This window comes from Nicotiana tabacum, chromosome 18 (genome assembly GCF_000715075.1).
Source record: "Nicotiana tabacum cultivar K326 chromosome 18, ASM71507v2, whole genome shotgun sequence".
Classification (NCBI taxonomy): Eukaryota; Viridiplantae; Streptophyta; class Magnoliopsida; order Solanales; family Solanaceae; genus Nicotiana; species Nicotiana tabacum.
Genome location: NC_134097.1, coordinates 158,842,757 through 158,869,096, shown reverse-complemented (window position 1 = coordinate 158,869,096; position 26,340 = coordinate 158,842,757). Strand labels below are relative to the sequence as shown.

General features: G+C 37.4%; 2 protein-coding genes across 6 annotated transcripts; one reads left to right on the top strand and one right to left on the bottom strand.

Moving 5' to 3' along the window:
* Window positions 1-526: 526 nt before the first annotated feature.
* On the top strand, window positions 527-6,586 carry LOC107829534 (serine/threonine-protein phosphatase 7 long form homolog). Of its 4 annotated transcripts, none has more exons than XR_012702435.1 (7): window positions 527-691; window positions 2,391-3,180; window positions 3,261-3,455; window positions 3,538-3,972; window positions 4,571-5,367; window positions 5,463-5,607; window positions 5,766-6,586. XR_012702435.1 is itself a non-coding variant. In XM_075237582.1 (6 exons), the coding sequence occupies exons 2-5, from the start codon at window positions 2,401-2,403 to the stop codon at window positions 5,348-5,350; spliced, it is 2,190 nt and encodes a 729-aa protein (XP_075093683.1). In that variant the 5' UTR covers window positions 547-691; window positions 2,391-2,400; the 3' UTR covers window positions 5,351-5,367; window positions 5,463-6,586. The 4 variants fall into 4 exon arrangements, 2 of the variants coding, with proteins under 2 accessions (XP_075093683.1, XP_075093685.1); XR_012702436.1 differs by having other exon boundaries at window positions 547-691; window positions 5,463-5,667; XM_075237582.1 differs by having other exon boundaries at window positions 547-691; window positions 5,463-6,586.
* Window positions 6,587-9,775: 3,189 nt separating this feature from the next.
* LOC107829535 (putative late blight resistance protein homolog R1A-3) lies at window positions 9,776-15,183 on the bottom strand. Of its 2 annotated transcripts, XM_016656986.2 has the most exons (4): window positions 15,023-15,182; window positions 14,869-14,907; window positions 10,132-13,733; window positions 9,776-10,031 (listed from the first exon to the last, which is right to left on the bottom strand). In XM_016656986.2, the coding sequence occupies exon 3, from the start codon at window positions 13,689-13,691 to the stop codon at window positions 10,167-10,169; it is 3,525 nt and encodes a 1,174-aa protein (XP_016512472.1). In that variant the 5' UTR covers window positions 13,692-13,733; window positions 14,869-14,907; window positions 15,023-15,182; the 3' UTR covers window positions 9,776-10,031; window positions 10,132-10,166. The 2 variants fall into 2 exon arrangements, with proteins under 2 accessions (XP_016512472.1, XP_075093682.1); XM_075237581.1 differs by lacking the exon at window positions 14,869-14,907 and having other exon boundaries at window positions 15,023-15,183.
* Window positions 15,184-26,340: the final 11,157 nt, after the last annotated feature.

Here is a 26,340-nt window from a genome sequence, read left to right as displayed (position 1 = left end):
ATAGTTTTGTGGACCCACATTTCTGTAGACCCAGAAATGTAAGATTGGGGTCTACAAATTTGTGAGACAAAAGAAGCTTCATACAACTAGTGTTAGTTGTATGAGACACAAAATAAAACTTCTCTAAATTGACCTATAGCTTGAGTTTTTCAGATTCTTATTTTCTCTAATAATTGCTCTATTTTAATTTTTTTATTTATATAAAAAAAACTGCTCATCAGTTTTAAGTCAAAATTCTCGAACATTGAATATACTTGTTGGTATCTATTTTTTTTTTTTAAATAAGCTAGAAAGTTCCTAATGTCATATATATTGCTTCACTTGATAATTTTTTTAGTATAATTTACTTTTCAATTTTAGCGAAACAACTATTCTACTTCTCTTTTCTTGGTTTTGTTAACTTTAAGAATTACTACTACGTAATAAATATTTAGACAGCTAAAATAGAAATTGGATAACTTTAGATAAACACCGAAAATTGTCTGTTTATTCCCATGTTTTTGGCCAGTTGCCCAATTTCTCATTTAACCCGCAAAGAAAAAGAAAAAAGAGCAAATCGTATAAATTTTATACGAGGTACAGGCTTTTAGAAATTTACAAATAAAGTGCTCCTCCCCCTTGGTCTGCTATCTGAAACCATCCGCCGCCCCCTTCCGGCGAACGGAACTTCATTGCCAGGCTTCGCGCTCAGGTTCGTCCAAGATAAAAGCCCTAACACTGCCAATTCGCCCTTCCAATTTTGTTCCTATCTAATTCTGAATTGCATGCTGTTGACTTTTTATGTAGTAGTATTTATTGTTTTTGTGGTGTAAATTAGTGGTGTCGAGTTTGCATTGTGGTTCAGATTTTATGGTTTTGAGTTTGTAATCTAAGATATGGGGATAATTTTAGTAGCACATAGTTGTTGAAAAATGCCTTGAATCTTCTGAAACCTAAGTATATACGTCAGTTATGAGTTTTTGTACTTATCTCGGACTAATGCTTGCTCAATTTCCCTTCATCTGCTTGTGTTTTTTTTAATTATTTAAAAAACCAATACTTTTCCTGATAAAATGCATATTGAGATGTATTGAGAGAATGTTAGTTTTTTTATAAAAAAAAAAAATTTCGAATCTGCTGAAGAATTTCTGTTAGTGTTTAACTTATCAAAAACCTATCAAAGATAAATGAATTAAATAGTTAGTTTTTGGAGAATTGCTGGCTGTTTTGATTTTTGAAAATGTTCATAGAGTGTAGCATGATAATTTGCAAAGGCTACAAAATTTATGCATAACAAGTACGGAAATTTAAAGAAACAAGATAATAGCTTAAGGAACCACATCATAATTCTAGTACAATATGCTAATCATCCTCTTCACTATCCGGCACCACTTACATTTTGTCTTCTTCTTCCTCTTCCTCCTTTTCCTCCTCTTCTTCTTCTGGTGGATTTCGACCCCAACCATAATCGTCATAATTAAGTTCAAGGTTCTCCTTAAGCTCTCTAATCTCTTGTATATCGTCGAGATAATTGCTCGCTTTATTCTGACAGCAATATGGCTCCCCAATAGTTGAATAATAATCTAATGTTTCTGGCAAATGCTTTGGAAGTCCTTGATGCAATGCAATTTTTCATTCTCCAAGAGACCCCAATACTCTTCTTCATCTCCTTTCCAAAGCTTAATGTCTTCCAATGCGTGAAACTGACTTTTCCATTTCAAGAATCCCTTTAGACAAAAGTTGAATTACTGCTCCTCCATCTAGAAAATGATTTGCTTGGTATGTGTGTGATATAGCTTGCAGAACTGGAAGACTGTTCCATCGACATAACACTTCCTAGGCGCACCGCTTAGAGTATAACTCAATCCACTTCAGAGTTTCTCCCCATATAGGCATATCTGTACCCCTTCAGATTTCCAAGAGTGTACCTCACCCTCTATAATATGACCCGTGATTCCGAGGGGTTGATTGAAAGATATTGGTTGGTTCTGAAAAAAAAAGCAAAGGTTATCATACCATTTATCACCGACACTGTCCAAATAGCAACCAAGCATGTTAGGTTCGAGATAAGGCTCAATTGTGTTTAAATTTCACTCCTTCCTTGAGGGTTCCTCGAGCTACCTTCTCCCTTATGTTTTTTTGCTAAATTGTGCAATGAAAAAAATGTTTTTTTGGCATGGTTAAATTTTTAACTAGAAACTCAGTTAATTTGAATGAGAGGGATGGGTAGTTTGAACTTTGAACAAACGAGGATGTTGTTCCCTTTATATAGAGTAGATCATGGTAGGTTTTGGTGTATGTCTATTGGTCATTGACTGATGGTTCGTTGGTCGACATGATTTATCAGTATAACTTTATTGATTTATAGATGCATGTTTGAAAAGTAACCTAACACGATTTATTATATATAGGTTCAGTCACATGGAGGATCAGAGGTTGACACAGCTACATCCTGGGCCGTTAGACCATAGCGTACTGACAAGACAAAACCATCACAGGTCGAAGGACGTATGGAATGGTGAGGTGGAAAAGCCTATTTTATGTAGACGATCAGATGGTAATTTTTGGAATTTGGTTCATGATCGTCCCATTCATCGACGTGTCCTGCAAATATTAATTGATGCAGGATTTTACGGGGTCTATCGAGTAGGACGTATACAATTAGACCATGCTTTTATTACTTCTCTTGTTGAGAGATGGCGTCCGGAGACGCATACTTTTCACCTAAGAGTTGGGGAAGCCACTATTACGCTACAGGATGTAGCTATTTTGTATGGATTGCCAGTAGAGGGAAGGCTAGTATTGGGCATTGATAGTACAAGAAAGACCGAAGAGTGGCAGGATATGTGTGACGCGTTGCTTGGTTTTAGACCACATAGTGATTGTTTATTTGGTAGTAGGCTTGAGATTAGTGCACTAGCTACATACATGGAGCAACTGCCTTTGCTAGATGATGATGCAGATGAGGTAGTTGTACATCAGAGGGCTAGGTGCTATATGTTATGGATGATCGGGGGTATACTGTTTCCTGACACATCAGGAAACAAGGTTAAGTTAATGTACTTGACGCTGCTCGATGACATCACGCAGATTGGTATGTATAGTTGGGGTAGTGCTGTGTTGGCGTGCTTGTACCGTGCATTGTGTAGAGCTACTCGGCCAAAAAACAATGAGTTATGTGGCTTCATACCACTTCTACAGGCATGTATTTCCTTATATGATTATTTATATTTTCATTTTAATATAAAATTAATTTTATTATTTATTTTTGATATACTTAGGTATGGGCATGGGAGAGACTGAAGATGGTTCATCCAGACAGACGTCAGGCAAGAGAGGGTGCTATTACATTCTCGAATGATCTCCCTGGTCCACCACACGCTTGTAAATGGAACGTTCAGCTTAGTTGGACACATACGACGCAATACGTGTTGCCATTATTTCGGGACCAGCTAGATAACCTCGTTGATGAACATGTATAACTTATCAGCTCTATATATGTTTTGTAGCAAGTGTTATATTCTTTTTATGGCTAATAGTTTGTTATTTTCCGAACAGTTTGTTTGGGAGCCGTATACTCCAGATGTGATGGAGAATCTTCCCGAGTATTGCCGATCAGGAGAGTACTTTTGGCGTGCTGTGGTGCCGCTCCTATGTTGGGACGTGTTGGAGATGCATCAGCCCAACAGGGTCCTCAGACAATTCGGAATGCGTCAATTCATACCTGTTTCCTGCAATTTTGCAGACAATCACGACATGCATGATCGTCGTGGCCGACAAAACACGGATTGGGCTAGAGAACATGCGAGGCCCATACTTGTCTGGAATGATCGTGCTAACCGAGTTTGTGAAGCGCGGCTAGCAGATGGACCCGTTGCGTATGATGATGATTACCTTGTCTGGTATCGTCGGATTACTCGACAGATTATCGGAAATCCCAGTATCCGATTTCCAAAAGGGTATGCATCCCTTGCACCAGTGGCCGAGGTTATGGTATGTACTTTGCATTAAGATAAGTTAATTGCGTTTTCTGTGGGACCCCACAGTGTGGGATAATACTGGGTGTGTTGTTGTTGTTGTTGTTGTTGTTGTTGTTTGTATCATTTTCTATGGAATTCATTCTTATGTCAGAAAAACCAGCTAATTAGTTCATTTGATATATTGTATAGTGTGCACCAGTGATATATTATAATTTTTGAACCTATTCTCTAGGTGTATATTTTGATAGATATCTGAAATTGTTCAAAAGTTGGTTTTCATTGTATCCTGGAATACATTTCTACCTTTTTCAGCCTTATGCCCAGCAAAAAGCTTTTTGATTGTTTTTTTCCATCTCAGTATAATTTCTGGCATGTGTAACTTTTGGATAGCTGCTGATAGCATGTCTCTTGGAAGACACTTCGGTTGAAGTATTACTGCTCTTTATATTTTCACATCATTTATACCTTAAACTTTTTCGGTGTATTTGTGGGCCTTATTTTCTGTCAAAAATACAGGAGGAAAAGGTTGATGAGCTAGTTAACTATCATGTCAGCTGTGGTTTTATTAGTTTGTATTAGAAAAATAATGATCCTCGATTTTGCAATTCCAGGCGCGTCAGTTGCATATGATATATCAATATGGGATTGAATTGCGACAACAACCATCAATGGAGGTTGCAGGAAGGAAAGTCATGGAGATGTGCAGTGATGGTTTGACAGCAGCAATCGAGGCTCAGAGGCTTCGTGTTCAGCCAATGTATGTTCCAGTTAAGCAGCCTGTAGTTGATCATGCTGTTAATCCACATAAACGTGGAAGGGCAGGGAGACGCAAAAAGAGACGTGCGATAGCAGCAACTAATGTTGAAGAAAGGTCTGAAATGTCTTATACAAATTCGGATTTGGAGCGTGATCGTGGTGCAGGTGGTTCTGTTAAGGGTGATGGAAATTTAAATGTTGAAGCTGAGCTTGGTATGGATTCATCACAGTTTGCAGAGCCCCGTTTTGATATGGCATCTAGTTCAACACAATTTGGGGATGGTTCTGAATTGCATAATGTTGACATTCAACTTGTACTTTATCAGATCCCACCCTCTCAGCAGTTTGATATGAATAATTTTGGAGACGGGTTTGATGATGACGACATACACCACTCCCCTGCCCGTCCTGATCGACAGGTTAACTATGATAATACCCCTAGCCAGATGACTTTAGAGGCCTCTTGTGTTACAACTATTGGTTCTGTGGATGATAAGCCTATGGAGCAAGCAATTCCAACCCGAGGAAGTAGACGAGCGAGATTTTACAAACGCCGTGTTAATAACAATGTAGATGCACCGCGGCGACAAAATCTGGCACACCCTATAGTGCCGCTACGTTGCTATAAACCCTAAAGCACCCTAGCAACTAGGTGCTCCTAATTTCTCATGAATTTGTATACTAACACTGCTAGATAGAGTGGTTATCGGGGTTCTAAAAATCTAACTTAAGTTTCGCTTTTTGCAGTATACACAAAGTCAAACTTCGGGATGAAGTTATATGCATGAAAGGAAGTGACTTCCTAGAGGGGATATCTACCACCTGTACCCTTCGTTTATATGCTCAAATATTGGAGGAAGACTTGCACATTATCTACCCATGGATTTCCCAAGTTAGCATGAATAAAGCTTGCACATTTGTTTTATTCCATGCTGTGTTGAGTGGGTTTAAAGTTAATAGGCGATACCAATTTATGGCTTAAATAGTGAAACAGATTGCTTAACATGGCCCTCTAAAAGAAGTTTTCTCTGATCTATTCAGTTTGTGCAGGATACCAGATGCTTTTATTGAAGATTGGAGCTTACAAGGCTGGAATATACCTTTTAGGCGAGTGCTGAATGATCGGGAGGTGGATAGAATTACTGAGTTCTTCAAAAGGCTGGACATGTTCAAAGGCACAACTGACGCTGGAGATTCCATGATATGGAAAGGTAATGGCAGAAAGTGTTTCACACTTAAATCAACATATAATGCATTAACTGCTATTGGACAACAAGACACAAGATGGCCTTGAAAGAATAGTTGGAAAGCCAGGACTGCTGTTAAAGTGAGATGTTTCTCTTGGTTGGTAGCACAGAGAGCATGCCTTACTCATGAAAACCTGCAAAGGGGAATACTGTTGAGTTCAACATGCTTTTTATGTCAGGAGTGTGCTGAAAATGTCAGCCATTTGTCTTACGTTGCGAAGTGACTGGTCAACTGTGGCAGATTTTCTTGAGCATGTTTGGTCGGAAACGAGTCATGCCAGAGTCCACTTTTTATATGCTGAAGTGCTGGAACAAAGTGGGAGGCAGTGTAAGGAACAAGAGGTGGTGGAAATCTATCCTAGCTTGTATATGGTGGACTGTATAGAGTGAGAGAAATACAAGATGTTTTGAAGATATTAATAGCTCTACACAGACACTTGAGATGAACTGTGTAATAGCGTTATGTTTCTGGTGTAAAGAAAACTTTGTAGAAGATGCTGAATCTTTACTAGACTTTTTGGAATCTCTGTACTTAGTCCTAGTAAGTAGTCCTTGTAAGATGAACAAGCTTTTGTTTAGAGATTTTGTAAAGATGAATATACTGTTACCTATCATCATATCATATCATACTATATTATAAGTGGGAAGCCACAAACTCAAAATTAATTTACGAAAATATTCATTTAAAATTGATTGACCATTTTGTCATTCCCTTAAAAATTTAAAAAGAATTTTTTATTAAATGGATAAGTTCAATTACCCTAAAACTGAATACAAAGTAAGAAATCCTACATCTTCCGCTATTAATTGGCTTTAATCCTTGCCCTTTAGCTTTCACAATTAAAGTCATCCGTTTACTTTATTTCACATACGTTGAATCAATTATAAAATGCATAATAAATTGTCACTCCACTTTATTTCTACATTTATCATTTAGGGACAAAACTTTATCCATGGTCTAAAATACATTTTTCATAAGAAGGCATTGCTCTTTGGCTTTTTCGCTCTTTTCATTTGCCGTGAAGGTACCTAATTGGTAAAATGAATTTCTTTTCTTATATGCACAAAGATGTGCAAAGGCTTTTCCTTCCCTTGGTTATTATTATATATGTTGGACTTTAAAGAATTTGATCTATTTTTCTTAGTCTTTTAAAGTTTTTTATTATTTATCTCTTACGTCGTTCAACCAGCTGCTTTATATCAAACTGGCCACTCTTAATTTCTGTTTTGAACATATTCTTCATTTTTTTCATAATATAACTTTTATATCTACTTTCTTGCAGTGCACTTATTAGTCGATCCCTCGTGGAGCTGAAAGTAATTCTAACACTTAAACAATATTCAAACTCTACTACGAAGTTGCATGCGATGGCTCACAAACAGGTATCCATAAAGAACTACCGTAAGGATTCTCTTCATTAGCAATTTTCTTGAAGAGGCAGTGTCGCAACAATGTCTTTTAAATCCAATTGACAAAAAAGTAAAAACTACAATTGCAAGAATTTTGAAAAAGTATACCTATATAAAAACTCTTTTTGAAGGTTTGAAAAGAATGAAACTAAAAATTGCTTTTATTAAGGATTAAAGTTTATGCAGCCTAAGAGTAGCCTTGTTTTTTTTTTTTTTTTTTTTTAATATGGAGAAGCAAATGTGTGTATTCATATTCAAATTATGTGGAGCCAGATTTTTGTTTTTCCTTCTGGATAGGGAGGTTGAGAAGTTGATCCCTTTGTCACTTGCAATTTTTTTGTGGCTTATGCTTTAAATTTTGTTATTTTTAGCATATCTTTTTGGTTTTTTTGATTTCTTTATGGTTTGAAAAACTAAATTTGGAATTAGAAGATATTATTTTCTTTGATTTGATAGAGAGTTACATTTGTTCATACAATATTAAAACACTAAACAACCAACATTTGATATATGATTATCATATTAACTTTCATAATACAATTTTATTTGGACAATTCAACTTTCTTATGCTAAATTGACAAATGAAAGGCGTCATTATTTAAAAGCAACCAAAGTGTATCTATACGTGCAACAATAATTTATATACATTAATTAACTTTATATTTCAATACTGTTATTGTATATCTTTCAAAATTGACTATTGCTTCTTGGCAGATGTACGTCAATAATAACTTGGTAATGATCTAGACATCCTAAGGAAAACATATGTCAATCAAATTTAATAGTTACTATAAAATGTTACTTTATTCGATAACTTCTTGATATGTATGAAGTTGTAAAAAGAATGAGGTTACCGACTCAGAGGCACGGTGGAGCCAAGATTTGAAAGTTATGAGTTTGGAGTTTTAATCATTTTAAGTTATTGGGTTCTAAATTAATATTTAGTACATATCAATGAATTTAATAAGACAAATACAGAGTCTGGACCAAAGCTATTGGGTTCGACCGAACCCATAGCTGATGGGCTAGCTCCGTCCCTGGTTACAGTTTCTTAAAAAGAAGGCAGAAACGTGAAATATTTGCAAATATAGCCAACATTGCTCATATTTAAATGTAAATTATGAGTAGTTGCAATATAAAAGAATAAGAAAATCGTCAAGCTAAATAATTGATATGTTAGAAGAACTGCAAAATTGAAATTATTGGAACATTACTTAGTTGCATTGAATTTTATAACAATATTAATAATATAAATAAATAAAATACATAATGGTAAACCAAAAGTTTAATAATTCCAGTAAATCTATGTTTTATGATGACAATAAATATCATACGATTTAATTGTACCATTATAAAATATTTGTGCTGATTAGCATTGAATACACGTGCAAAGCAATCTCATGTTTAGTTCCACTTCTGAAATTCTATATTGACAATGATGTCAAGGGATGATGCTATTGATGGTAAGAAATCTCATGATTTCATATGATATTCTTTGTTTTTTTACTTCTCCAGTTCCTTATCCCATGTTATAATTTGTGGGCAAAGTAATGTCAATCCTGTAGTGTTCTGCTAAACTGGCGGTAGAGAAAGGGACCGCTCAAGGTGGAAACAAGTCATGCTTCAAGCAGTTGTCCGGCTGCATATTCTTGGGCTTGTGGGACACTTTATATTAGGTTGCCTTTAATTTCGTTTTTTTTTGGCTGGGAAAAATATTGTGCGATACATTGATTGCTATCTCATGCAGGAGCCGGAGACAAAAATATGTGCGAGAATATTGTGTGGATTGAATAACTGTCTAGGCAGTGCAATCTTGAGTGTGGACTTCTAAATGTTCCTTGTATTGCATATTAGTTTATGTTGTCATTATAAATTTCAAAAAGCTTCTCAATAGGCAGCCAGTTGACCTCTTAAAGCCTTCTACAAGGTGTTTTTGTGTTGGATACATTAATTGGTTTTGTTATCAATTATCCAACACTTACTCAAAACCTGCAATCTCCTGTATTGGCTAACATGTAATCTCATGGATTTATACCTTAGCTTTCTGATCTTGGATGTTTGTTTATCAATTTTCTTGGATTGCAGGCCAGACACAATTTTCTAGTCTCAACTAAGAGTACCTTCCAAGAATTGTTCCATGTTTTGCAGAGGTACTTTGAAACCAGAACCAGCAGTTGCTCAACAGACCTCACACAACATCTTCAATGTCTCATTTTCCTTCTTGTTGTAATTTGCCATCAATTGAGCTAGCTATTGCTAACCTATGATGCCATGACATTTTTTATCATTTACATAATCATTCACAACAGCTTTTGATATCCATTTCCCACATAGAACAGCTAGTGCACTGAAGTTATCTCATGTTTCCTGTGACAAATGGAACTTCTTCACAAACTATCAATGTGCAAGCAACAAAATATCATATAAAGAAATAATGTTCACATGTCAAGCAATGGATCCTTCCAAAGAAATTATTTTCAAGTACAAACACAAATAGAAAAAGAAAATGTCTTCAATTTTCCCAGCTTCCATCTAGCTGGATATATTATTGTACATAAAAAAAACAAAGGAAAAAAGAGAATCACTGGTTTTTTAAAATCATCCATGACTATGCTGAAGATCCATTTCTCCTCTATCATTCAATCACAACCTTTCTCCTCTGCAAAGCAAAGAAACACTTCTCAGGTTTGTTTTAATAAGATTTAAGAGGTTAAATGTACAAGCTAAGAAGATGGTGCAAATAAGCTTGAGTCAATTACCTGTTAAACCAGGGTTGCAGCTTTTTATTTGCTTGTCAGGCCGACGAATCTAAGTGATAAATAATGACCTCGATCTCCTTTTCACACTCTTCTTTTTGCTCTTCCTGAATTTGCCGGACTGATTTTTCAAGAGATTCACCACACCGTTTCACTTCAATCATCTTTATACTTGAAATTTCTCCAATAGCAGAAGGGATTTCTTGAAGATGGAAGCAGCTTTCTACCATAAGCCGTTCGAGGTTTTGCAAGGACTCATCTGAGGCACTCCATTCTGTAATTTTGAGGGACCTCAATTTAAGAACCTTGAGGGTCGGAAACTCTTCATCTTCAATTTCCCATTTTCCTTCCTGAAATGCTCTATGCTCCAACTTGAGAACCACTAAATTTGGTAATCTCCCGATATTAGACATTTCAGTTTGTGGCAACGAAACATCAGATAAAGTTAGCTTTGTCAGCGTCTCAGGCATGCTGAATTTCAAGATCTTACCATTCACACTGAGTGTTTCAAGTGGAAGAGCATCTAATATGAGTTTCAAAGGCTCTTTACAGTGGCACTTGAGCTTTCGCAGTCTGGTTGCCTTCTTTATCATGTTTTTTGCTAGCTTATTAGTGAGAGACACTGTCGCCAAGGTCTCTAAACAACATAATGTTGTGGAGTTGCTAGGAATGCGTCCATCAAAAGATGCAACAGGTTGTACATGCACATGTTTTAACCTTGGCATATTCCAGATGGCCATCGGCAATATTGTACCACTGCCCACTGTTGTTACAAGCAAGACCTCAAGGTTTGAAAGGTTTGATATCCATGACGGCATAGATTCTACGTAGCCTTTGATTCCTACGTACTTCAAAAGAATAAGCTCTTTTGATCTTTGGAATGAACTGTCCGACACAGGACATTCCATTTGTAGAACTCTTAGAAGTTTAAAGTTCTCAAGATCAAAAAATTCCTGGCAGCCAGATTTCGGGGGTCTGAAGAATGCAGAACGAACTTGCAGGTTTCCGATCCTCCCTGCCCAATAAAGGCTATGATGAATGCACAGCCTCCGGTGCTCATAAAAGGAACTAGTCAAATCTTTGTTCTCAGTGCTTGTTATCTGCATAAACTTCTCTTCCTTAGCTTTTGTTACACAAAAGTCGTGCAGCATATCATGGATGTGACACGATCTGACTCCTCCGGTGGACCTTTTCTTGTTAACCATTACCAAGCTTCTACCAATGAGATCATTCAGTAAAGTTTCTGCAACAAGCTCTACACTCTTTGGCTTTCTGTTCGGAACATCTACACTCTTTGGCTTTCTGTTCGGAACAAATCCCTCGATAGTCCATAACCACGCCAAGTTTGAGATTGGAATTTCTTCATCCTCACGAAATGATGCAAAATAGAGAAGGCAGGGCTTGAGGTGATCTGGCAAGTGCCTGTAGCTCAATTCTATTATATCTAGGCACTTGGCACTAATGTCAGTATCTGAATTTATACTTTCTGCAATTTTTCTCCAACTTTCCTTGTTTTTCTCTTTCTTTGTCAAAACACCAGCTACCAAAATCACCAGGAGAGGTAGTCCTTGGCACTCCCTTGCAATTTCTTCTCCAACTTCACATAGTTCTGATGGGCAAGTTGGTTTATTGAATAACTTAATTTGCAAGAGTTCCCAACTTTCTTCTGCAGAAAGAAAACGAAGTTGAAGAGGTGGTCTAGTAGAGTTAATATCTGAAGCCACATCACTAAGTCGGGTCGTTAATAAGATCCTGCTTCCATTTTCATTAACTGGAAAACATCCCTGGAAGTCTTCCCATGCGTTAATGCTCCATACGTCATCAATGTAGACAATGTACCTCTTGCCCATTAAAAATCTTCGCAGAGCAACTGCTGGATCTTTCTCATTCTGTTGACTGGGACCTCGGACTTGATTCAAAATTTCCAGCAACAACTTTCTCCGGTCATATGTTTGGGAAAGACAACACATAGCATAGACGTCGAAATGATGCCTTATGGTTTCATCATGATAAACTTTCTTTGCAAGTGTAGTCTTTCCAAGACCAGGCATCCCTACAATAGACACAAAATCTAATTTCTTTGGTCCTCCAACGAGCTGCTTTATAAGTGACTTTGCCTCTTCATCAAAACCCACCACTACCTCATCAAATCCTGGAGTTATCTCAACTTCTTGTGGGACAAGATCTGGTGCTTCTTGTTCGATAAGGACTTCAACTTCTTGCACATGGAACTCTGCTAATTGATCATTGACAAGCTTAATTTCTGTTGTGGTCTTACATAACAAATGCTGATACCAAACAGGATAATCTCCCATAACCAGGCAATCAATTATGCGTTCTGCCTGGTATGCTAGAGATATCACTTTTGTCCAAAGATCATGGTTCTTCACCTCCTCAAAAACATGCTGTTGCTTCACAAATTCCTCTAACAAGGATATTAAGAGAGATAACTCCTCCTGAGCTTGTGCAATTAGATCCGTGACAGCAGAATCGCACTTTCCATCTTGCAGCAGCTCTTTCAAATAGCGTAAGAGGGAGTCAATAAAGCCTAATCCATTTGTCTTGGGGAAATTATATTTTGATGACAGTGGAGCTTTCAGAATCATGTCTTTTAGGTCTTTCATGACAACTTCAATCTTTTTCAATAAGTCAGAGAATACCAAGTTAACTTCTGCTGCTTTGTCAACAGAGAAGGAGTAAGCAACAGAAGCTACCTCAGCAATAAGACCTTCAATGCAAGTAAGTATATCACTCAATTTCCCCTGGTCATCATATGGATCTTCAGGCGGATAAATAAGAAAAGTTAGCAATTGCTTTGTTTCTTGAAAAATGCTTTCGGCTTGGTCCTTCATAGGAGGAAGCATCAAGGAAAATGCCTCACTATTTAATAACTTTGAATGGTCCTTCAAGAAAAAATGAACGGAATCTTCAACAAATTTTATCACATCCCGGTTGTACTGGGTTTGTGATTTAACCAAACATCTTAGAGCCCCTGTATACATTTTCGCGACTTGGGGCTCAATGGGCTTGATCACTTGCAAAACATTTGAGATCTTAAGCCTCAAGCGAGATGCCAGGTCTTCATCCATTTCTTCCACATAACATAGGTAACAGATGTAAGCAGCATTCCGAGTGACAACCTCCATATGATTAAAGAGAATTCTGGATTTCTCCAGTTCAATGCTTGCATTTTTTATGAAACCGAGGAAGGTTTTGAGATACTTTAGATTTTCTTCAAGGACTAGAAGCTCTTTCTTTAGAAGATCAAACTTGTTCAACTCTTTCTTGTTTTTGAAAAGATCCTTCACATTCTGAAGGATGTAGTCAATGAACTTCTGAAACAATGGACTGCATAAATTTGGTAAAGGCCACCTTCCTGGATCAAGTGAAAGGAGAAACTCATAACCTTCTTTGACTTCAGCAGAAGATAAGTCTGCCCTTGGACCTGAAATACTATCTCCGACTTGCATTTCATGTCCTCGCAACTTCCCATCCTTAATCCTCCCTTTTTGAGTTGCCCAATACAAAAATGTATCAAGAAATCTCCTCTCTATTTCAGACATTTGTTTTCTTGTGGAGTTGTCCTCAGAATGGCATAGACAGGTCTGCAAGTAAGAAGTTAAAAAGAAATCACATTCTAGGATCAAACATGAGCTTATAACATTTTTTCCTACTGTATAAACATGTAATGCTTGATGACAACGAACAATTAATATTCGAGGAAAAAATAAAGGATAAGTTCTGCTTTTACATTGTTTTGGTGCATGAACTAGGATAAGTACCCTGTATAATATTTTAATTTCTTTTTATATGCAGAAAGTGATCCTACTTTACCCTCTAAATTAATCCATAACTTATATCTGAAGTCACAATGCGTATTGTAATTCTACACAGTACAATTAGGAAACTAGGAAAAAAGTCACCAGGATAATATCAGGGGAAAAAAACCCCAGAATTGCTCAGAAGATGGGCATTTCATACAAACTAGAGATGTTTCCACAAGTCATAAAAAGTAGTGAATCTGATAAATTGAGTGATGCATTGGTAGATCTAATCACAACCATGTATAGCAAGCACAATATGGGAATTAGTTGAATTTTCAGAAGGAGATACACTTACTATGTATGATGAGTCTTTCTAAACTAAATGTGACAAAAATATATTGACCAACAAAGAGCTGGATAAGTTGCCAAAGAATGCATTATATAGGAAGGTTTGACTAGCACTAGAATTTCTCTCTTGGATCTAAGAAAGAATCTTTCAAAACTACTGTGACTTTAGCAGCTCTAATGGAACTACCTTAAACATACATGAAAACAACATTCTCAGATAGGATCTTGATGGAAAAATTTACATGAAAACCAGAATGTTTTGTGACAATAAGGATTCAATCTTTGTGCTAACAATTGAAAAATCATAATCAGAGGCAGGATTTCCGCTAGGGGTTCAAAAAAGAAAAAAGTCAAAATATATTGTAGCTAGTGGGAATTGAACCAATTATCTTGTAAAGGTTTTGAACCCCTTGACCACTAAGCTATGCTGATGGGCTATGTCAAAGGGATTCGTAACATAATATATAGAGTTAAAAACAGACATTGCCTCATACACATTGTGCAATTTTTGGGCCGATCCGCCCCCCTAAATCTGCCCCTGATCATAACACTCCTAGTTGTTATTGTTCAGAAAGAAAGTAAGAGCTAATAGAAAGAAGCTGTGAACTAATACTGAAGAAATGCAAACCTGGATGATTGTTGTGTTCTTCTTATTATGATAAAAAAGCTGCAAGAATGATCATGGACCTCAGCAAGTTAAGTTAGAACAAATGCAGGAATTACCCAGCAAAAAAGGAAGATGAAATTAGAAAGAAATGGCAAAAGAAAATTAAGTTTATTACCTTTGGTAACTTTGACAGAGCAGAAAGAAATGATGTAGGCTTCACACCCTTATTGCCAATTTGTTCTACACATAAGTTTCCTGCTAAGTATATTGTTGCTGAGTGTTTACCAAAAAGAAGAATGAACAAGAGATTTGAAGTGTACTTGGTGAGAGTAAGTCAACGTGGTTTCTTTTTACTAATAAATTGTTATATATTTATTCTTGGTGGGCCATGTTACAAGATGTAATGGTTTTTTCTTTTTTCAATAACCATTGACTTGTTAATAATAGAAGACTTTAGAGATTTAAGAACATGAACGCGCCATTATCATCACTAAATATTGAATTATAAACAAATTACAGCTAATGAATAATAAATAATAAATAATTATGCAACTTGATAGCAGAAATCAATTATCTAGCCTTGACCTCTTAATTATTACCAGTTTGTCTATACTTGATCATATCAAGATTCCCACTAGGTGTTTTTTTCTGAGCATTTACATTTGTTCATAAAAAAAAAGAAGACCACGAAGGCACGAACAGGAGACTGGGAGGCTTGGGAGAGCGAGGTTGTTTCTTTTTAACATAACATAATATATATATATAAGAGTTAAAGTTATCTAAAAAGTTAGGGTTAAAAATTAAAATTATCTTCTTAGATGGTACAGATGATATGATTGATAGTATGATAATATTAACAATATCAAATGTTATATATATAGAAGAATATAAAAATATATATTAAAATTAAGGTCTTTATTAAGATTATAATCTTCTTCTTAGATGGTATGATTGATGATATGATAATATTAAAATTATCAAATGCAATTGTTTTTTATATATGTTTGAATAAATTCTATTATTTTGTTCTAGGTATATAAAATGTACAATTACGTCTATTATCGAATAAAATCCGATTTCTATGCCTAGCTGAAACTCTTCTAAACTTGAGGTAAGACGTCTAGCAAATATTTCTGGATTATAGTTATCAAAATTAGTATGCATTAATTTTTTGTTTTTTGTTTTTATGGTACGGTAATTTATGGTACGGTAAAACTTATAAGGTAAAAAGGTAAAAAAAATTGTTGTAAAATTTTTTGGTGATTAAAGTCTTATGTTATAAAGTCCTACTCGGTACTCTCTCTCTCTTATTCTGTAAACCTATATTGTTACAGTATTATCAAATTATGAACTGAAATTACCCTTTCTATACTCTTTTTTTTTAAAATTCTTCACTCTATTCATATATATACTAGTATTAATACCCGCACGGATTGTGATGACCCAAAAAGTCATCTCGTGTTTTAGAACCCAATCCGGGGTTCCGAGGCCTTCAAGAACTCATTTTTTCTCCTCGATTTGCGTGCATAGTCCAGACATATATCCGGAAATCCCTTATGTGAAAAATTTGAGAAAATGCTAATTTTGCCTTTAAATTTGAATTGAAGTTGATTTCGGTCAATATTTTGGGTAAACGAACCCGGACCTGTGATTTGACGGTCCCGGAGGGTCCGTAATAAAATATGAGACTTGGGCATATGCCCGGAATTGAATTTCGAGGTCCCTAGCCCGAAAAATAATTTTTTGAAGAAAATTGTTTAACTGAAAAATATAAGAAGTTTACAAATTGAATAATTTTTGAATTCGATGGTATCGGACCCGTATTTTGGTTTCGGAGTCCAGTACAGATTTAATATGGTATATAAGTTATGTCTTTAAAATTTGGTAAGAAATGAAATTCATATGACGTGATTCGGACCCTCGGTTGTGAAAATAGTAACTTTAGGTGTTCTTGAGAAATTCATTGATTTTGATGTTAAATTCGTTGTTTGACATGTTATTTTGGAAATTTGATTGCACGAACAAGTCAGTATGATGTTTTTAGACTTGTGTGCATGTTTAGTTTGGAGCCCCGAGGGCTCAGGTGAGTTTCAGATAGATTTCGGGGCGTTTTTGACTTAGAAAATCTGGTATAAGTTGTTGGTTCTGGTGTGCAGGCATTTTGTGCTTCGCGGTCGCGAAGCCACTCTCGCGATCGCGAAGTGTACTCAGGGATGGGGTTGGGTTTGTTCATCACAAATGCGTAGTCATGGTCGCGAACGCAGAGCACTGGGGGGCTGCTCTACGCGAACGCGACCGGTGTCGCGCGAACTTGTTTTGTAAAATGGACGCGGGCTGGGAATCAGTAATTTCTTCTATGCGAACGCGTACGATGGTCCGCAAACGCGAAGGCCAGGGGGGCATACCCTTCGCGAACGCGTGGAAGAACTCGCGATCGCGTAAGCCTGATCAAGGCAGCTCTTCGCGAACGCGGCAGACCTTTCGCGAACGCGGCAGACCTTTCGCGAACGCGAAGAAGGCCTGCCCAGTCTTTTAAAAATAGAACTAAAACTGGATTAGACCAAAATTTCATATCTTCTTCCATTGAATCCGATTTTGGGCGATTTTTTAAGAGGGATTTCATCACCAAATCATAGGTTTATATCCTTAAACTCATTTCTTTCATTTTCCATCAACTTCCATTAGATTTCTAGGCATAAATCTTGTTCTTTAAGGGTAGAAATTAGGAATTTAAGAGAATTGGGGATTTTTCAAATTTGGGGATTTAGACCTCGATTTGGGGTCGAATTCCAAAATTAATTATATATTCGGGCTCGTGGGTGAATGAGTAATCGAATTTTGGTCTGAACCTCGAGTTTTGACCAAGCGGGCCGGGGTCGATTTTTGACTTTTGGGGGAAAGTGATAGAAAATCTATAACTGAGCATTGGAGTTGAATTCTTTAGCATTTATTGATGTTGTTAAGTTAATTATGGCTAGATACAAGCGAATTGGAAGTGGAATCTAAAGGAAAAATGGTATTTGAGGCTTGAGTTTGGCTGTGGAAACTGGAATTCGAGGTAAGTGTTTGGCCTAACCTTAGCTTGAGGGAATAAGTGTCATGTCTTATTTGCTACGTGCTAGTGTTGCGTACGACGTATAGGTGCGGTGACGAGTATCTATACGTTGGTGTTGAGCATGCTCGTGAGTCTTACACTGTGATTGTTGTGATTCTTATTATGTACTATATATGCTTAAATTGATGATTATCCACGTTGGACAAGAAGTTGAGTATTGGCACAAGTTGAGATTATTTTGTGAAATTAACTGTTGGAACGAGATTGGTTATAGCTGATTCCCTTGTCGGGATGTACTTATTTCTATTGTTGATTCCCTTACCGGGATGTATTTATTGCTATTGTTGATTCCCTTGCCGAGATGTTATTGTTTCGACTGTTTGGGTGAGGAAAGCGTGATAAAACACGACGGGTGATGCCGTGTGTCACACCTCCTTTTTGCGCGCCTACCCCGAAGGATAAATGCGTGAGGGAGTTTTTCCATTTTAAGTGACAATATTCGAAATGGGATTATTTATTTAATTCAGAGTCGCCACTTGGGAAAGGTTTGGCTTTTGGTGTCCCAAGTCACCGGTTTATCTTGAATCCCAATTCGAGGAAAATATTCGACTTTCCAAATGAAGTCTGCGAACCAGAAATTCTAAGTAAGGAATTCTGTTGACCCGAGGGAAGGCGTTAGGCACCCCCGAACCCCGTGGTTCTAGCACGGTCGCTTAAATTGTTGTAATGGCTAAATATCTGATTTTTATACATGTTATGACTTGTGTGCTTTTATTAAGTTTAAAACCGCTTTTATTATTATTTTTTAATTATAGTTGCAACGTCGTGAAAATGCATCTCGAACCACGTCACAATCAATGCACCCGTGGTTGTTAATACGTTCCGACTCTGTTGAGATTTGGAGTTGGGTCACATAAATGCGCACCCGAATTTAAAAATGTAATTTAATTAAAATCGTGTCTAAAGAGTCTAACGCGTTATTATCTTTGGGGAAAGCCGTGAAGTTCGCTAAATGGCCACTCCCCAAACCTAAGAATTATTAACATCTATTGAGGGCCCCGCAGTTTATGCGTCTTTATTTGGCGAGGCTCGCCTCATTTATTTTAAGGATATCTTAAAGTGACTACATTTCTATTAAATTCGTTTCTAAAATAAAAGAGAAAAAAATCCTAATTAGTTACATGCTTAAAAAAAAGGCGTAACATATTACATGCTAGATTAAGACAAATGTTAACGGAAAGGAATATTACTAAAATTGAAATTATAAATAAACTACGGAATCGACAAATAATATGTTCAAAAGAAACTAATTATCCTATAACTAGATTAAACTCGCATTGTTAGATGACTTGAACCGTTGGAATTAATTATTTACGACTATTTGAAACTAGAATCAATCTTAATTACTAATGCATATTCGAAAGTTTATTAAATTCAAACTTTAACTCGTCTTGTTTGAACTCAAATCATGCCATAATGCCTAATTCACGAAATTAATTTAAATTCATGCTTTAACTAAATTTAGCTACATGTTCACGATTAAACTACTGTTGACAATATTAAAACCTTCAAGCTAGTGAACTAACCAGTTTTACCAAGCCGATTCACTAAAGACCAACTTATGTTATTTTCCTCTTACTCCAATTGTTAAACAGTTTGACAGTAATGAGCATGCTTAAACATATACTACCTAATAACCAAACTAAAACAGAGTATTATTTAATATATCACTACAAGATGCCTAGTTATGCAAAGCAACCGAAATTTACAGAATAATAATACATGAGATAACCTAAACACAATCAGTAAAAGAGACAAAGAAAAAAAAACTAAATTAAAACTTTAAAGTTCCATTCTTCATATGTATTCATGCTTTCACATTTAAGCTTACAATATCGATAAGGTTACGGCCATGTACCTAGTATTGGAAATAAAAGAAGAGGAAGATCAGTAGAAGCAGCAGTAGCGTAAATACACAACAGCAATAGGTTCATCAACAACAAAACCAGTAACGACCAGTAGAATAACCCAGTAACAGATTGAAAACCAGCAACACCAGAATGCAATCGCAGTCAAAGAAGAAGAGAGACGGATACAAGACGCAGTAGTTTACTGATTTTTGAATAACACTCAAGGAAAAGCAGCCTGAAATTATTCAAGTAAAAGTTCAGCTTGTTTTTCTCTTTTTGCTCTCAAATTCTGATTTCTCAAAATTCAGTTAACTCTCTCAACTTTTTTTTTTCTATCTTCTTCATCCTCCTACAATGTGTAAAAATGACTCTATTTATAACCAAGACTCTTGTCTTGAACCACTAACCCGAAATATTCCCATAATTGCATGCCTTGCCCCCACTACTTAATGTTTTTCTTATTTAATTCCCTTATTCTCCATGCATACATGTTTTGTCCCCCACTATATTAAACAAATACATTATTCCCACTCCATTATGTCTTGTCCTCCACTATATTAAACAAATGCCTTATTCCCACTCCATTATGTCTTGTCCCCCACCATATTAAACAATGTATTAACCCCCCACTACCCCATGTCTTGCCCCCCACCATGTACTATTGTAATATTATTAATGCCTAGTGGACGGAGCACTCAAAGTTAAGGCTCGTTTCCCATTTTACCCCTGAAATAATTTGAAATTACCATAACACCCCCATCAGCTATATCCAAATCCTAATCAATTAACCGATTACGACAGCTATAACCAATTCCGAAAATTCAAAAGTTGCACACAAAGGAAAATTATTTTATTTTGAATTTTTGGGAGTAATTCTCATATAGGGCAAAAATCACGTACTCACAGCTGGCCCTCTTTGTCCGAAAACACGAAGAATTTTCGTGCAAAGATAAAGTGAGCGGATACGAGCGATTTTTGCCCGTTGGAATACTCCGTGTGAAGCATTTTTTTTGAAGATTTGACCGAACCTTTGCTTCAAAGGTTTCCTACATATCCTGGGCTAAACAGGAATCAGGTCAATGTAGTTCGGGAAGTTTTGGTAGTTGGGACTACCATGGAACTGCGATGCTGCTGTTACTGCTGTTGCATGTTGTTACTACTGCTTTACCGACCTCCTTATTACACCAAAGGAGAATTAAAACTAAGCTAGCTATGCCTATCAACTACTAGTTACAAGATTCCTATCTATAATTCTTTCGCAAATTGATCTTGAGTCTTAGCTGATTCTGCTTGTAGACTTCGATCTGAATCTTGATGCTCGCAAGTTGTAGGCGCTTGTTTATTTTTGCCGCATTGAGTGAAGCGGGATTGGCGGAGCTCGTGACTTCAATCATATTTTGAGCGATACACACTTTGTTTGTTCCAGTATTTGGGCTCATCTTCTTTTGTTCTTTTCTTCCTTTCTTTTATTCTGGATTGAGACTTACTCCATAGGTCATCTCGATCCCTGTGCCTCGAGGTCAAACCTGCTCAGACAACGAAACAAACAAACAAACGAAATTTTTCTGCCCCAGTTTCACTAGGAAAATTTCGTGAGTTAATTGCCATAAAAATCTACATAATTGATGAGGGGATTGGAAATCTCAAGTCTAAAAGATGCAACTCAGGGATTGGAGCCCTAATGTCGGCTAAAGAAAAATCTCTCAACTCAGGTATTGGAGCCCTAATGTCGGTTAAAGGAAAATTGCTCAACTCAGGGATTGGAGCCCTAATGTCGGCTTAAGGAAACTTTCTCAACTCAGGGATTGGGGCCCTAATATCGGCTAAAAGAAAACTTGCTCAACTCAGGGATTGGAGCCCTAATGCCGGCTAAAGGAAAATTGCTCAACTCAGGGATTGGAGCCCTAATGTCGGCTAAAGGAAACTTGCTCAACTCAGGGATTGGCGCCCTAATGTCGGCTAAAAGAAAATTGCTCAACTCAGGGATTGGAGCCCTAATGTCGGCTAAAAGAAAACTTGCTCAACTCAGGGATTGGAGCCCGAATGTCGGCTAAAAGAAAACTTGCTCAACTCAGGGATTTGAGCCCTAATGTCGGCTAAAGAAAAATTGCTCAACTCAGGGATTGGAGCCCTAATGTCGGCTAAAAGAAAAATCGCTCAACTTAGGGATTGGAGCCCTAATGTCGGCTAAAGGAAAATCACTCAACTCAGGGATTGGAGCCCTAATGTCGGCTAAAGGAAAATCGCTCAACTCAGGGATTGGAGCCCTAATGTCAGCTAAAAGAAAATCGCTCAACTTAGGGATTGGAGCCCTAATGTCGGCTAACAGGAAATTGCTCAACTCAGGGATTGGAGCCCTAATGTCGGCTAAAAGAAAATTGCTCAACTCAGGGATTGGAGCCCTAATGTCGGCTAAAACGAAATCGCTCAACTCAGGGATTGGAGCCCTAATGTCGGCTAAAAGAAAATCGCTCAACTCAGGGATTGGAGCCCTAATGTCGGCTAAAGGAAAATCGCTCAACTCAGGGATTGGAGCCCTAATGTCGGCTAAAAGAAAATTGCTCAACTCAGGGATTGGAGCCCTAATGTCGGCTAAAAGAAAATCGCTCAACTCAGGGATTGGAGCCCTAATGTTGGCTAAAAGAAAATCGCTCAACTCAGGGATTGGAGCCCTAATGTCGGCTAAAGGAAAATCTCTCAACTCAGGGATTGGAGCCCTAATGTTGACAAAAGGCGACTAGGGAATGGAGGCTCTATGTCTAAAAATCTCAACTAAGGGATTGGAGCCCTAATGTTGGTAATAGGCGACTAGGGAATGTGGGCCCTATGTCTAAAATCTCAACTTAGGGATTGGAGCCCTAATGTTGGCAAAGACGACTAGGGAATGGAGGCTCTATGTCTAAAATTTTAACTTAGGGATTGGAGCCCTAATGTTGGCGAAAAATAGGTTGATATTGGGGATTCTAAACTAACCCTTTTTTTGGAATTTTCTTCTTATTTCTCTTTTCATTTTTATTTTTTTTGTTTAGTAGAAATACAGGAAAGAATTTGGAGGAAACTTCCCTCTTGGGTTGATTCCTTGCTGCAAAGCTGTTTCTTGCAGTTGTGCATTTCTTTTCCCTTTTGGTTGCACCTGTTTCTTGCACGGTTGCTTTGGATTGCACCTGTTTCAATTTTCCAAACAAAGAACAATTATCAGTTTGAAAACGGTGGTTGGTTCGGTGGCCTTGATCATTCCAATTGCTTGGTCCCGGCCTCATTTCTGTTGAGAAACTTCGCCATTGCTTGTCTTCAAAGGCGACCCCCTTTCAAACTGATAAGACTCAGATTTTAGGATTTCATGATGACTCGCCCGTATAAGGCTTTGGTTCTCATTCCGCTTTCCAGACCTTTGCCTTTGACTTTCTTCTCTTTTTTTTTTCTTTTTTTTAATGCCTTTACGTTGGAGGTAATCAAACATTATGATCAGTCGGGATTGGACTGACGCACCACTGAGGCTGGGTATTTTCTTCACCTCTTGCTAGACGGAGCTCTGTGAAACCGGTCCTGCCACCTTTTCTTTCTAACACATTTTGGAATTTAGGGTTAAGCCGAAAGGGATTCAAGAAAAGGTAAACAATGAGCGGAAAAACGAATTTAAAAGAGAAGCGTCCCTTTCGGGGGAAAAGAAGGACTTATCTGAGGTGCATGCTGGCTTCAAACTGACATGACATGCTTTTTGGACTGGATGCCCGAACCTCACAAACTCGCATTTCCTCATGAACCAAAACAAATCTATGTTTCCCAATCAGGGAACCTTGCCAGAACTTTCTGTGGTGAAATCATCTTTTCGGCCGACAGCACCCTTTGCGGGTTTTCGCTAGTCGACCTCTCTAATTTCTCTTCTCACCGTCGCTCGATAGTACCTCTTGCGGGTTTTCACTAAACGGACTCTCTCATTCTTGGTTTCTCTACTCTCGTCGCCTCATGGTGCCCGAAGGTTTTCACCGACAAGACTCTCTCATTTTATTTCTCTCAATTTTAGAATGCATCGGCTTCCAACCATGATATTTCTTGGTTTCCCCCGCCTTTGGAAATTGATCCGAAGGACTTGTACTTGGTTTTTGGTAAAAAGAATTGTGGATGAAATTACAACTTCGGAATCATTTGGTGTGCCCGTGGTTGAACCATTATAACATCTGCCCCAGTTTCAACTTCAGGGAAAATTGGATTTTTGTTTTGGTGTGACTGAACCCCAGAGAGAGGCTACCTACGTATCCTTTCGGAATCAAGTCAGACGTAGTTCAGGCTAATCATTTGTTTTTTTTCCTGAGCATCAGGGAATTTTTGATCCTCAAACCTAACTACAGTGGCTAATCGCGTGGGACTTAACCTTTCCAACTTTATTTTGTCTTTGTAGGCCTTTCTTTTCTGTCTTCTTTCTTCCAACTTCAATTTTAGAGCATTTGGGGGTACCTTGGTTTCTTCAACTTCGCTGAGGCGATTAGCCATGTGAAACTCAACCCTTTCAACTTCAATTGCCTTTATAGGCGCTTTAATTTGATTTTCTCCTTCCAAGAGTTTTGATTCCTGAGCATCGGCCGCCATGGCCAGTCGAGGTCGACTTGATGCACCTGCTGAGGTTGGGTGCCTTTTGCACATTAGCGTGTATCAAACGAAAGCCCTGTAAATCAGTCTTGCCATCCTTTCTTTGTCTTGGTTTTGGAACAGTGTTAGACCAAAAGGGATTCAAAGAGAAACAAATAATTGAATGGAGAATGAGTTTAAAACTAGAAGTGTCCCTTTTGGGGAATGGAGAGAAGGACTTATCTGGAGTACATGCAGACTTCAATGAACATGACATGCCTTTTGGACTGGATGCCTGATCTGTGTAAACCCTCCGACTCTCAAAAATTCATCACAACTTTGCCTTGAATACCGAGGAACCTTGCCAGGACTCTGTTGATGCCGATGGCTGTGAGGATCTTATTTTCGATCATGGACGCCCTTTGTGGGTTTTTTACGAGCTGGCATTTTTCATTTCATTTCTTACCATCTCCTTATAGTGCCCGTGTGGGTTTTCATTAACAAGACTCTCTCATTTTCATTTTTCTTTACTTACCGTCGCCTTACGATGCTCGTGTGGGTTTTCACCAATAAAACTCTCTCATTTTATTTCTCTTATTTTGCTTGCGAGGATCTAAGTAACTACATTCTCTGATCTTTGAACATTCTTACCGATTGATCGGAAGGACTTGAACAGGATTTGGGGTAAAACGAGCTTGGATGGAATTACAACTTTAGAACCTTTCTGGCGAACTGTCGTCGAACCACTATAACTTTTGCCCCAGTTTCACTTTTTTTTTGGGGGGGGGGGTCTTGGATTTTATTTTGGTGTGACTGAACCCCAAGGAGAGGTTGCCTACGTATCCTTTCGGAATCAAGTCAAACGTAGTTCAGGAAAATCATTTTGTTTTTGATTTTCTTTTGTTTTTCTGATTTGCTTTGTTTTTCACTTTCTTCTTCCCTTCCGTTTTCTTTTTTTTTTTTCATTTTCATTGTCTTTTCTTCCTTTTTTTGTATATATATTTTCTTATTTTTCCAATTCTTTCTTCTTCTTTTTTTCTTCATTTTTCTTTTTTATTTCAATTTCTTTTTTTTTTCATTTTATTTTTCAATAATACTATCAGGTTCCAAAGAGGGTAATCAAGGAAGAGTAACCAGCTCAAATGGGTTTGAAAAGGGTTGATAGTGTTTGGGTAGCGAGAATGAAAGCCTTCGTCATCTCAACCGGAAAATATTAGAACTATATGTAGGATCCAACATAGCACTTTTTGACTGCATTTGCATTGACAATTATTTCAAGGGCATTTCCTTCGATGTGTCCCAAGTACAACGCACTCTTTTGGCAGTACTCTTGTTGCAATGTATGTACCTTTCCAATCTGGACCCAATTTTCTTTTAGCTTTTCCAACTCTTTGTTTTATTTTCTTAAACGTATCTTCATTGCGATCTAATCCTTGATTCATTATTTCGAGGTCTGACGACTTTCAGGATCCGGCCATGAAGTCCGCAAGCATGTCGTGTTATTGAAATCTGCATTTAAGAGAATTGAAAAGAGAATAAGAAAGAAAAATGACAAGATTAAGAGAAGAGACATTCCTAGACAGTGAAATATTAATTTTCATTTTTTTTTGATTTTGATTGATTTTTTTTGAAGATAGAAGGGTTTATACAAGAAAGTAAGACAATAAAGTAAAACATCTGGATCACACCCTGAGATAATCTGGATGCAGAAAGGATAGCAAGACTGGCTACTGAGACTCCCGTCTGATGGGGAACTTTCATGTTTGGCAACCATTTTATGGCTTTTATTCTATCTCGGCAATGGTTGTAATGGCCTTCAGTGCCAGATCAAATTCCTCATCTTCACAAATCATTCCGACTATTGGCCTATTGTTGTGGGCGGGCAACAGATTGTTCATCACATCAGGAGCTTCTTCATCTCGAAAAACGATTCTTTCAGCTTCAATCGAATCTTCAACTGCC

Excerpts from the sequence above, each read along its gene's own strand:
- LOC107829534 (XM_075237582.1), top strand. The coding sequence starts at position 2,401 with ATGGAGGATCAGAGGTTGACACAGCTACATCCTGGGCCGTTAGACCAT. Across the intron at positions 3,181-3,260 it reads GCTTCATACCACTTCTACAG|GTATGGGCATGGGAGAGACT; the intron begins GCATGTATTTCC and ends TGATATACTTAG. Across the intron at positions 3,456-3,537 it reads ATAACCTCGTTGATGAACAT|TTTGTTTGGGAGCCGTATAC; the intron begins GTATAACTTATC and ends TTTTCCGAACAG.
- LOC107829535 (XM_075237581.1), bottom strand. The coding sequence starts at position 13,691 with ATGTCTGAAATAGAGAGGAGATTTCTTGATACATTTTTGTATTGGGCA.